This window comes from Plectropomus leopardus, chromosome 6 (genome assembly GCF_026936395.1).
Source record: "Plectropomus leopardus strain MGB_pleo_1.0 chromosome 6, ASM2693639v1, whole genome shotgun sequence".
NCBI lineage: Eukaryota > Metazoa > Chordata > Actinopteri > Perciformes > Serranidae > Plectropomus > Plectropomus leopardus.
The window spans coordinates 36,510,065-36,522,368 of NC_142181.1; the positions used below are offsets into that span (position 1 = coordinate 36,510,065).

The following is a 12,304-nucleotide window of genomic DNA, read 5'->3' on the forward strand; positions in this document are numbered from 1 at the left end:
GTAAACATGTACTTTTAATGTATGCCTGGTGGTTTGCAGCCATTAAATTGAGAACATACAGGGCCCTTCATCCTGTGGAGTCAGTGACCACGGTGACCAGAACAGTGGATGCACCTCCACGTTCACTTAGCATCTACCTGCTGTTTCAGATAAGCACATAAGACATGACTCACTCTTTAAAAATATGCTCAGTGACTCGACCTGGCTCAAATCAAACATGGGCCATAACGTCGTAATGTTTCTTGTTGTGTCCCTCCAGGATTTCTTGATGTGGCGATTACAACAATTCAGGCAATCACTATGAATTTTACATGACCTTGCAAATTTTTCCAACCACGGCAACTTTACTGCAACTTTAACTCACTGCTGAATGGCTTTGAAATGGGCGTTTGTTTGTTTTTGTGTGTTTTGTTTTGTTTTTTCCTTATGAGTGGTTATAGACACGGTGCACTGTGAATGGCATCACAGTCGAGAAGTGCTGCTGATTAGCTGGTTGGAATGTGAATCCTGCACAAACAAATGAGTCATTGATCCAGGGACAACACTTACTCGGTGATATCAGAATGTGCTGATCCACTCTGCCCCTCTTTTTCTCTCTGTTTATCAAGAGACCGCTGCTGTGTCTGTGACAGAGTCTCACGCACATGGTGACAAAGATAACTGTGAGCATCACAGCAGTGTTTATTAACAGGTTTAATGACTGAGTTGAGCCATTTCGGTGTTGGTGTGAGTAGCACTGGAACACAACCACGACAGCTCGCAATAGCTGCTGAAAACACCAAGATGTGGCGGTAAAGTACAAGCAGTGTTGTTGTTTGTCAGTCTTGGACAGTGGTCTGCAGTGGTCTGTGGCTTGGGAGGAAGCTGTAGGAAGCAGTACCACAGACCGAGCAGTCAGCCACTTCTGAACAGGCGTGTATTGAACGGACACTGCACTCGTCCTAATGAAAATTCCAATTTGCACCACTGTAGTTGAGGTCAAGGAAAATACTTATGACACAATTACAACAGTTTTCAATGCTTTTTTTATATATAGCTGCACTTCACTAAGAAGAAAGAAGAATTATAAATTAATAGATAGTGACCAGGATCATGATTATTGTTTTGAAACACATCTGACAGACACTGACACAATGCAAAGAGCAATTTATTTCATACCTGACATTTTTACAGGCTCAATTTCATGTGCAAATATTAAGAAAGAAACGAACTATTAGAAAGTCTACAGCACAGGTAAGAGATCATAGACGGCAAAACTGACAGAAGGAAAGTTTAACAGAGATTTATTAATACAACAAGAACAATTAGTAGACATTGTGCACAACTTTCTGACCGTCATTTCTACATGGCTTTGACAGCAATCAAGGTCCCTGGTGTCAAATCAAGGAACTGATGTTGGGATCTCTTTGATGCCATAAAGTGTGTCAATCTACCTGTTGTTTGTCTACCCTTTTCTCTGTTTATTGTCCTCTCATTTTTGTTGTAAAACCAGAAAATTGAGACAAATTAAGTAGTCTTACAGTGAATACTGAATTTGCTAAGCAAGTGTGTAAAAATATGTAACATATTATGTTAGATGTTTACCAGGAAAAATGTACACCTCACCCTTTTAAAAATATTTTTTTCTTGTGTCTGACAATAAATTGGCCCAGAACACCGCTTTGCTGCGTTACTCTCGACCACAGACTTGGCCAGGAAGTACACAGTAGAGTTATACAGTCCGCAGCACTGTTCTTAACAAAAAAAAACTCAAAGTCAAATGTTCTCATTATTTGAACTTGAGTATTTCTAATCATAAATACCTCATTCCATGTACAAAGGGGGTTGTATACTGCAAACTTTTGATTTGTGATATTTGGCTGTATAAATGAAATTAAGCTGACTTGACTCAGAGTATTTTTTCCATACTATTGTCTAAGTGGTATGAAGAAGTCATTCAAAAAATGAATTACTAGGAGTAGGTATTGAACAACAACATATTTTTTGGTACTGACCAAAATGTCTGAAGGACTGAGTAAAACCATTGGGTACCCAAAACTGATATTGATTGCATTGACAGATTTGCAAACCTCCTGATAGTTACATAAACTTAAGTTTTGCCAGATATAGGTCATATAGTACTATATAAATAACATTTAAAAACTTTGGCTTCTTTTTCGAATAGTTTGTTCAAATGTATTTATATTTCTCAAAGTAGGGTATCAAAAAAAGCTGTCTTTTTTTGGTATGGGACCATAACTCTAGGTGGCGGTACCGATGTTTTAGTTTAATTCTGTGAGGTGAAATAAACTGGGAAGAACATGCAAAGTTAACCCTTTGAAACCTGGAGCTTTCAGGCACCTTTCACAAGTATACGAACCTTTGAACCTTTAAACCCTGAGCAAATTGGTGCATTATCTTTCAAAAACATGGGGAAAGGGCAATGAGCAATTTGGTAATAAATGTTTCACAAATTGGTAGATTTAGAAAATTATTTATAAAAAAGCTAGGAAAAATGTCTAGGCAAAGAAAGAAAAAAGCAAGGGAAAAACTAAATAATTATCCGAACAGTAATTTTAAAATTACATATTTAAAATTATGTTACACAATAATTTTAATTTTAAAGCACTTTTAACTAATCTTCAGGTCATTTTCCTTTACCTTTAACAAATTTCTTGCTAAATTTTGGGTCATTTCTTCTTTTGTGGCTCATTGCATTCTTCCCTTGTTTTTAAAAGATTTCCAGCCAGTTTGCTCAGGTTTCAAAGGGTTAAAGCACAACACATCAGCTGAACTGACTGGTTGCTGTTTGTCTTGAGTGAAGTATCAGGGCTGGAGTTTACAGAGGTGGGGTTAGCTCCTCACACAACAAGAGGCATGTCCTCCAGATCCCTGGGAAGCTCCAGACAGGAGTCTTTGGAGCTGGAGCTCTGCATCTGACTGCTCTTCCCTTCAGGATCAAAAGTCATTGCCGTGGCCCCTTTTTCGAGTCCGACACCAGCCTCCTCCTGTGACTCTTGAATTTCAGCCTGCCTCTCTTCCTCCATCAGGCTGTCTGCCCTTACCTCCTCTAGCATGACGCTGGCATCACACGGCCCAACCAGTCCTCCGACTTCGGGTCGGTCAGTGCCCCAGTAGCCTGTACCGCTCACCAAGTCCATGTTGGACCGAGAGGTGCGGGGGGCATAAACCCGGCGCTGAAGGAGGCAGACCTGGCATGCCAATACCACAGTGGCAGCTAGCAGACAAACAATGAGCCCCCCTGCTGAACCTATGGCAATCAGACCCATCTCAGTGTCGATCAAGCAGTCAGCACGAGTGCCATTGGTGTCTGCGTCAAGTGAGTTTGTCAGGCCAGTGGTATTGAGGTCCAGCTCCGCACCAGAGGTTGAGCTGCCAGCTTGATCTTTTGTTTTGTAGGAATACGGCTGCAGGGTTGAAAGGTCTCGGTCTGCATCAGCAGGATAGAACGGTAACTGGTTGAGTAGGAGAAACAGCCAGAGAGAAGTTCTGGTTCCTTCCATTATGTTCTGAAAAAGAAGCAGATCTGTTAAAGGTGAATGTCAATGCACTGAATCACTCTAAGCCCAGCTGAAGCAGAAGAGTACAATACCATTGCCAAAAATTCAGTACAGAAAATTAATTTTACAATAAAATTTGCCCTAAATAATTTTCAAAGTTTCCCTTTTAACATGAGTATGATCTTGTATTGATAATACTTACTTCAAAGAATTGTTATGTGGAGGTCTTGTTTGAAGGACGGAGTGAGACACCTGCTGCAGGCAGACTCTCGAAATGCTCTGAACTCACTTCCTGACCCCCTCTCTGGGCCTTTCTCTGCTCTGGTTATTCTGGGGCTTCTCGTTGATACCACAGATGCTGAAGAGCTCTTTCAAGAAAGCAAAGACAAAAATAAAATGTAGATTCTCACACGCCAAAATGTCTAACAATTTTAGGCAGGCTCATGCGTACACGACTAACCCCAAACACAGTATTGTGTTTTTTTAGTACAGAGGGCCTGAATTTGAATTTGACCTTGCTAATTTTTTTTAATCTCCTGTCTCCAGGTTCAAAACAGGCCAGATCAATGGTGACCTGCTCATCTACCACGTCCTCCTCACTCTCAAACCCTACTATGCTAAGCCCTATGAGATAGTAGTAGACCTAACACATGTAGGACCCAGCAATCGCTTCAAGACCGACTTCCTGTCCAAGTGGTTTGTGGTCTTTCCCGGCTTTGCCTATGAGAATGTAGCAGCTGTCTATGTCTACAACTGTAACACCTGGGTGAGGGAGTACACCAAGTACCATGAGCGGCTACTGACGGGCCTGAAGGGCAGCAAGCGGCTCCAGTTCATCGACTCTCCAGCTAAACTGGCCGAGCACATTGAACCCGACCAACAGAAGCTGCCCGCAGCCACGCTGACCCTGGAAGAAGACCTTAAAGTGTTTCATAATGCCCTCAAGCTGGCACATAAAGACACAAAGGTCTCAATAAAGGTGAGTTTGCAGCACACAGTTAGCTGTTTGTACTAAAAGGTGCTGAATACCTTTTGGACTGAAAGGATAATATCAAAGAAGGTAGGATTATTAGAAACATTTAAGCAAGCTTTGGGTTTCCTAAAATGTGTTTTCTTGCTGATCAGGTGGGTTCGACAGCAGTTCAGGTGACCTCAGCCGAGCGGACCCGAGTCCTCGGCCAGCCCGTCTTCCTCAATGATGTCTACTATGCCTCGGAGATTGAGGAGATTTGTCTGGTTGATGAGAGCCAGTTTACCCTCACTATGGCCAACCAGGGCACACCGCTTACATTCATGCACCAGGAGTGTGACGCCATCGTCCAGTCCATCATCCATATCCGGACACGCTGGGAGCTGTCGCAGCCTGACTCCATTCCACAGCACACCAAGATCCGACCAAAAGATGTTCCTGGCACTCTGCTCAACATCGCCCTGCTGAACCTGGGCAGTTCTGACCCGAGCCTCAGGTCAGTCCTGCAGTCCTGCGGGGCATTTACAGAGATTGTAGCAATATTTTCTGGCCTAGAAAAACACAGAAGCCTTACCAGCTTTTAAAAAAAAGGCTGCAAAAGAAAAGAGGATCTGATCCAACTATTTGAGACATCACAGGTTTTTCTTTTTGCCAAATAAGTTGTGACTAGTACTGTAGACACCTCCCAGCTGGAGGAAATGACAGTTTTAACTGAAAATTGAACTCCATATTGTTGTTTAAAGTGCAGCAGCACTTGCTTTTGTACCACTTGCACTTGCTTTAGTAAATACCAAAATTTTAAGTCATGCTTTGAGCTGCAACTGTAAAATGACCTTGTGTGGCTTTAGTTTAGAGTTAAATAACACTTAAAGAATAGGCTGTGAAAACTAGAAAACAGCTTTTTGCACTACTCCTATTAACAGGGCCTAATACCTCTGATGTATTGTCCATCCCATATCCAGGTCTGCAGCGTACAATCTACTGTGTGCTTTGACCTGCACATTCAACCTGAAGATAGAGGGACAGCTGCTGGAGACGTCAGGCCTCTGCATCCCAGCTAACAACACCCTCTTCATAGTCTCCATCAGCAAGACTCTGGCTGCCAACGAGCCCCATCTGACTCTGGAATTTCTGGAGGAGTGCATCTCAGGCTTCAGCAAGTCCAGTAAGTCCACTAAACACAACTGCTGGAAGACATACACACGATCCCATATTTATGCTGCCATACAGCCTTGTGTGGAACTTTATGCCTTAGACTACATTTACTCTTTCTGAGTCGAATAGACACATTGTAGTCTAATGGCTTTTTGAACTTCTGATCTTCGCTGTAAAGCATGAAGTTGCGTTTGCACATATCTGGCTTCCTTCAGGGTTCGTACAAATAGGTTGTTGAGCACACAAACATTAAGTCATGTTCATTACATAAACAGATAATCAGCTGAGCAGGAGTGAAAAGGAGACTTGTCCCCATTTTAGACAAGGACACTAAAAACGGCAAACTATTAAGGACAAATGTTTTCTATCAGTTTGAAGCTTTGGGTTTTCATACATTCCTTTTTACATTATGTGAAGCAGGTGTCATGTTGCTCTTGTGTCAGCAGGCTGCAATTTGCAGCGCTGAGCTGGACTAGTAGTGATAAGAGCAGAGACACTGCAGCTTTTTAACGTGTTTCTGGTTAAGTTCATTGTCATGGGTGACCGTGGTTCTTTTGCTTTGTTGAATCCTAAATGACTGGATTCTCTCACTGCTCACATGTTGGATGTTCAACTCCTAGAGCCCTCTTTTAAAAATTAACTAGAACATGTCAAATCAACTAAGTCATATAACAAGTGTTAATATGTGTAATATTGCATATATTTTGTAAGTACTGGGTGTGTTCAACGGGATCCTACACTTCCCATGATGCAAACAATAGCAACTAGGGTTGCAGCGATATACTGATTTTAGGGTATACCTTGATATGAACGTTGACGGCTATCATATCGTATACATTTGCTTATCTGCAATATTGGGGAGGAAAAAAAGCAACTAACAAGATAATTTCACCCTTTCTAAAGTTATTTTCAAAAGGGAGACACTTTAATATTAAAAAATGGTTTCAAGTTTCAATGATTGTATTAAAATGTTTGTTCAACCAAATCTAACGTTTGTATTTTCATTACTTTAAGGGTCATTCTGACTAACAGTAATAATAATTCCATAATATTGTGATATTGTGAAGCCACAATATTTTTGGAGACGTTATCATTCCGTAAAACCTCATACATTTGCAACTACATTTGTTAGAGCCTCCTTGCCAGGTTTGACAAAGCTCTCATAGAGCAAGAGGACATTATACAATCCTTTTCACAGACTGAGTGAGCACTCTGGATTCAGAGTTAAGTAATCTTTATGTGTAAAGTCAGGAAGTGGCCCTTAAAATAAAGATGGTGTGTTTGTGAACTAAAAAAATGGACTTGGCTGTTTTTCTGTTGCAGGCATTGAGCTGAAGCATCTCTGCTTGGAGTACATGACACCCTGGCTGCTCAACCTGGTACGCTTCTGTAAGCACAACGACGATGCCAAGCGCCAGCGTGTCACTGCCATTTTGGACAAACTCATCACCATGACGATCAATGAAAAGCAGATGTATCCATCTATTCAGGCCAAGATCTGGGGAAGCCTGGGCCAGGTGAGTCCACCACGCCCACAGCCTGAGACGTCAAAATGTGTTGTGGATTTGACCTCTGCTGTAACTGTCTCACTGTGTTCTCAGATAACAGACCTGCTGGACGTTGTGTTGGACAGCTTCATTAAGACCAGTGCCACGGGAGGCCTAGGCTCCATCAAAGCAGAGGTCATGGCTGATACTGCAGTGGCTCTGGCTTCAGGGAATGTCAAACTGGTGTCCAGCAAGGTGAGCTGATACATTCTGGAGTAGTGTCTGCAGTAACGGATCATGTATTTGATCATAGACAGATTTTGCACACAGAAACCTCACAGGATTTTTCCATTGGATTTTGCACAAAATAAGCTCTGTGGTAAACACGTTTATGATACTTACACATTTTGTTCAGCAAGATAATCTTCGAGAATGAGCGCCACTTCCAGGATTTTTGAAGGCTAAATGTAATCACCAGAAGTAAAAAGCTAATGTGCGGCTATTAACAAACTACACTGCAGTCTCACAACTATACGTTGCCCCACAATTAGGCTGTGAAGTCGTGTTCAGCGTGGCTCGCTGTGATGACATTCTGTAGTCTCATTTAGCCACTTGTTTGCAACCGCCTTTTTTAAGACACAAAAAAGCTTCAGATTTCACGGTGGGGTATTTGCTGACGTATTTGATGTTGTAGAACATAACATCAAAGTCTCTTCAGCTTGTGTTACCTACATACCTCATTTCAGGCTTAGAATCAAAAACTAATTTTAAAAAAACCATTGACTTTGAGAAAAGGGAACTGAAGGTGCTGTAATACGAACAGATTTCCTGTTTTTTTTTTTCAGATCTCATACCTGGGGTTCTGTAGTTAAATCCTCTACATAGTGTTGCCACTGTTGATATGCTTGAAATAATTTCATTCTAGCAGCGTTGGTATCAGTTGGCCAAATTCTAAAGGCTGTCTTTCTGTCAAAAAATACGGATAGCAGGGTCATCTGGTGGCTCAGTGGATAGAGCGGCACCCCATGTACAGAGGCTGTGTCCTCACCACAGCGGTCATGGGTTCAAATCCGGGTTCGAATCCTTTTCTGCATGTCTCCCCCTCTCTCTCTTTCCCCCTTTCACGCTCACACTGTCCTGTTAATTAAAGGTAATAAAAGCCCAAAAAAAATCTTTAAAAAAAAATACGGGTAGCAGAGGATCGTTACCATCGAGAGTCCTGCCAACTTCCGACTAATGGAAGCCATCTAAAAGCTGGAAAAATTAGGTGGCAATATGGACTAGAGTTACAGAACCTGAGAAAAGTGAGCTAGCACTTACTGTGGTTTGGTGCTATCAGAAAGAGCAAGTGAACCAGCAATAGGGCTGTCACAGTGACAGAATTTCCCCTGTGGAGATGAAGCAGCAAAAAATTTGCCTGTTTGAGAGTGTACATGCTGTGTGTATCATGTAGTGGGGGGAAGTGGGGACTCATTTTGTGAAAAAACAAGAAGTGCTGTTTTTGTCTTTTGTCTTCTTGTTGTGAACATGGTCATGGCCAGAAAAGTAGTTCTCCAATAACTTCAGAAGGTTGTGGGCTTTGGTCATCTCTGCTCACATATTAACACACACACACACAGACACACACACTGTTCTTGGTGTAGGATCCTGCTTCACCATACCTGTAGGTACTTTTTCTTCTTTGGCTGCGTCTGCTGTAAATGGTACTGTTAAACGGAGCTATGGTTGCTGCTGAAGTGGGGTAACTACTCTTTGTTTGACCACATTCACTCTCTTTTGGGCATCAATGATTTTCTTTTCAAGACCTTGTGGAGGACAGCACGTGATGCATGCGGAAACAGCTCCTCCTTTATTGTGCATTTTTTATAATCACACACTAGGAGAGTCTAGCACCAGAGAAGTAGCTTTTTCTTATTGCATTTGTTCCCTGGACTGTCCCAGCTACTGAGGCAGGTTTATGTGGAGAGCACCTCTCAACAGCACTGCTACTGCACCTCGACTGTACAGAACATCGCTGTGTGATCTGGCATCAGTTGACACAATGCTACACAATGTGCTCAGTGTTGTGTTGCACTAAAGGGATGGAGTTTCACTACCAGCCATTCTTTAAATAAAGCTAACAGAAGTAGTTACAGAGGAAAAGGAATAAGGAGCAACAACATGGTATCTGGGCAAAATACAGACGTGGACTTTGACATAATGCAGTGGAACTGAAGACATCATCTTTTGACCTTTTGCCAGAACCTTGAGTTAAAAACAGTATGTCCTTGGCCTCTGTTTTCATGTTAAAGTGCATCAGAGCGCTCCATTTACAAGTTAAAAAGGCCCAGACCTTTTTCAGACCCCCTGCAGAAGTTCACTTTCACATCTCAGCTTATTCGTACCACTTGAGTTTACAGGCCTGCATACAGATCACACTACTCTGGGAGCCCCAGCCCACTAAAGTTTGACACGACGTTTTAGACAACATACCTGTAAGCCTTGAAATACATCCACTGACCTGATGTTACATTTAGTTTGAACATTAATACAAACCTGTTAGTTACAGCATTGACATGCTGAGTGAATATTATCAAAGTGACAAGATGAAAAAATGAATTTAACTTTTGTAAAGGATGAGTTTCTGTACCACTCTAACACTGAGGTGAGAAATCAGCATTAATGTAATGACTACTTACTTTATAAGGGTAGAAATCAATCCAATGCCGTAAATCAGTCCTGACTTCAAGTATTCCAAGAGACAAACTCATTCACTCACTATCCATCAGCTGTGTGCTCTGGATCCAAATTCAGTCTGCTACTCAGATAAACAAACACAACATACAGCAGCAGACACAATAGAAAAGCCAGGCCCTGGCTCCTATGATGGCAGGCACCAGCTCCGCACTGAATAGTGGCCATTGTGAAGCTTGTTGACAAAGAAAAGCCAGTCAGTGTTGAAGCTGAAGTGCTGCTTCCCTCACTCATTTTCTCTTGTTTTACGAGAGTGTTGTTCTGACTTTAAGAACATCAAAATGAAACGTGTACATAGCTGCAGGGCCATACATGAGTCTTTATGCTGGTCTTATTCACGCTGTTACTGTGTGATGTCATGGCAGGACTTTTTTTTTCTTTTAAAGCTCACTGTGACTTTTCATCTGCCTCTTTCTCATGAACACAATAAAGATGGCCTTGAGGGAGTTTCCTCAAAGCGTCCACTTGGGCTCAAGATTAAACTGATTAGAATCTGATGGCCAAAGTCAAGGTCAAGGTGACTTCATAAAACATGTTTCGGCCATAACCCAATAATTCATATCTAACATTTCACACTATATCTAACAGGATAAAATGACATTTTATAGCCAAGAGGTCAAAGATCAACAGTGACATGTTTCTTGATTAAATGACAATAGCACAACCTTTGCTTGCTTGCTGCTATCACTGGAGCAAACAGGCTAGCTATCCTTTTTTATACTTTTAAATCAACACTTAATAGTTAGCAGCTAGCTCTCGTGACATTTGATGGCCTCCAGATGTATTGTAATGATACTGTATTATCGTATCTTGTCAGGATAGCTGCCTGCACAGAGTTGATTGATATGTTTTAATGTTTTGTTTTTCAATCATCATTTTAAGAAGGATACAAACAGTTTGGCTTGTGTGTGTAGTTTTTAAGTGTTAGTCTTCCCTCTTCTTTGTGGCAGGTTATTGGACGGATGTGTAAGATCATAGACAAGACGTGCTTGTCGCCAACGCCCACCCTAGAGCAGCACCTGATGTGGGACGACATCGCTATCTTGGCACGTTATATGCTCATGCTGTCCTTCAACAATTCCCTCGATGTTGCGGCCCACCTGCCCTACCTGTTTCACGTGGTGACCCTGCTTGTAGCCACCGGGCCCCTGTCCCTGAGGGCCTCCACCCACGGTTTGGTGATCAACATCATCCACTCCCTCTGCACCTGCTCGCAGCTGAACTTCAGTGGTGAGAGCTTAACTACAGCTGTTTGATTTGGCCTGCAGCCTGCTGTAGTAGAATGTAAAGGACATTCGTCACAGCACATGGAAATGATGTATGATGACTAATTTGAGAGCAGGCAGGAAGCTACAAGTACTCAAACCAGAGTTTGTTTCCTGTCACGATAAATGTGTGTTGTTGTGTTCAATGATTTCAGAGGAGACAAAGCAGGTTCTGAGGCTGAGCCTGACTGAGTTCTCCCTGCCCAAGTTCTACCTGCTGTTTGGCATCAGCAAAGTCAAGTCAGCCGCCGTCATTGCCTTCCGCTCCAGCTACAGAGACCGCTCCTTCTCGCCAGGCTCCTACGAGAGGGAGACGTTTGCCCTGTCCTCCCTGGAGACCGTCACTGAGGCCTTACTGGAGATTATGGAGGTCAGCTTAGAAAATGAGGCTACCTAAAATCTGTTTTCACTTCCTGCCTCTTCCACCAATGCATTTATTTCGTGCAGCAAAACCCAAGGAGCCCAGCAGAAATGACAATGTTCTCATAATAAAAATGTACATCCTGTGATAATAATCTCTTTTACAATACTGAATATACAGTGTGTTAAATGCTGAATTTGATTGTTCAACAAAACAATGGAAGAAGGAGAGCAAAACTAAAATACAACAAGCAACTCTTAATTTTTGTTACTGATATAAAACTGCTGCACTTTAGATAGATGATAGAGCACTTTCTTTGTGTTGGAGGTTATTAGCCAAATGTGACGTCCTCTGTTGTTGACCTGAAGAGCATTGGGAGTGCAGTGTTTCTTCCACATTGATAGCTTCTTAGGAGAAGATCTGTAAAATCTATCCAAATTAAAACCAGAAGTTGCATTAAGGCTCACACTTGTGTACACCTGAGTTTCTTTAAATCTGTCTGCTCTGTCTTTTCTTTCCTCCAGGCTTGTATGAGGGATATCCCAGCCTGCAAGTGGTTAGACCAGTGGACAGAGCTCGCACAGAAGTATGAAACTCCTCCATCTTATTTGAATGCATCCATGTTAAGAACATAATGTGCATTTTGTAACACGTGTGTCTTTGGATTCCAGGTTTGCATTCCAGTACAACCCCTCTCTCCAGCCCAGAGCGCTGGTGGTGTTTGGCTGCATCAGTAAGAGGGTGAGCCACGGCCAGATCAAGCAGATCATCCGAATCCTCAGCAAGGCCAGCCCTCTGCTCAGCATCGACCGGGTGAGTGACCCTCACTCAAG

The 12,304-nt window shown here is 42.3% G+C and overlaps 2 protein-coding genes across 4 annotated transcripts in view; one reads left to right on the forward strand and one right to left on the reverse strand.

Annotated features, from left to right (window-relative positions):
• The window catches only part of nf1a (neurofibromin 1a), a 96,793-nt gene that overhangs the window by 67,242 nt on the left and 17,247 nt on the right, over window positions 1–12,304 (forward strand). For all 3 annotated transcript variants that reach the window (XM_088079368.1, XM_088079370.1, XM_088079369.1), the window contains 9 exons: window positions 4,047–4,479; window positions 4,626–4,966; window positions 5,433–5,635; window positions 6,949–7,142; window positions 7,227–7,367; window positions 10,796–11,075; window positions 11,266–11,480; window positions 11,996–12,057; window positions 12,143–12,284. In XM_088079368.1, the coding sequence (XP_087935494.1) occupies window positions 4,047–4,479; window positions 4,626–4,966; window positions 5,433–5,635; window positions 6,949–7,142; window positions 7,227–7,367; window positions 10,796–11,075; window positions 11,266–11,480; window positions 11,996–12,057; window positions 12,143–12,284 (2,011 nt within the window). The remainder of the gene's footprint in view (window positions 1–4,046; window positions 4,480–4,625; window positions 4,967–5,432; window positions 5,636–6,948; window positions 7,143–7,226; window positions 7,368–10,795; window positions 11,076–11,265; window positions 11,481–11,995; window positions 12,058–12,142; window positions 12,285–12,304) is intronic.
• Window positions 1,130–9,963, reverse strand: LOC148189455 (uncharacterized). Its single transcript, XM_088079373.1, has 3 exons — window positions 9,791–9,963; window positions 3,703–3,868; window positions 1,130–3,509 (listed from the first exon to the last, which is right to left on the reverse strand). Exon 3 carries the CDS (start codon window positions 3,501–3,503, stop codon window positions 2,841–2,843), a length of 663 nt encoding a protein of 220 aa, XP_087935499.1. The 5' UTR covers window positions 3,504–3,509; window positions 3,703–3,868; window positions 9,791–9,963; the 3' UTR covers window positions 1,130–2,840.

Excerpts from the sequence above, each read along its gene's own strand:
- LOC148189455 (XM_088079373.1), bottom strand. The coding sequence starts at position 3,503 with ATGGAAGGAACCAGAACTTCTCTCTGGCTGTTTCTCCTACTCAACCAG.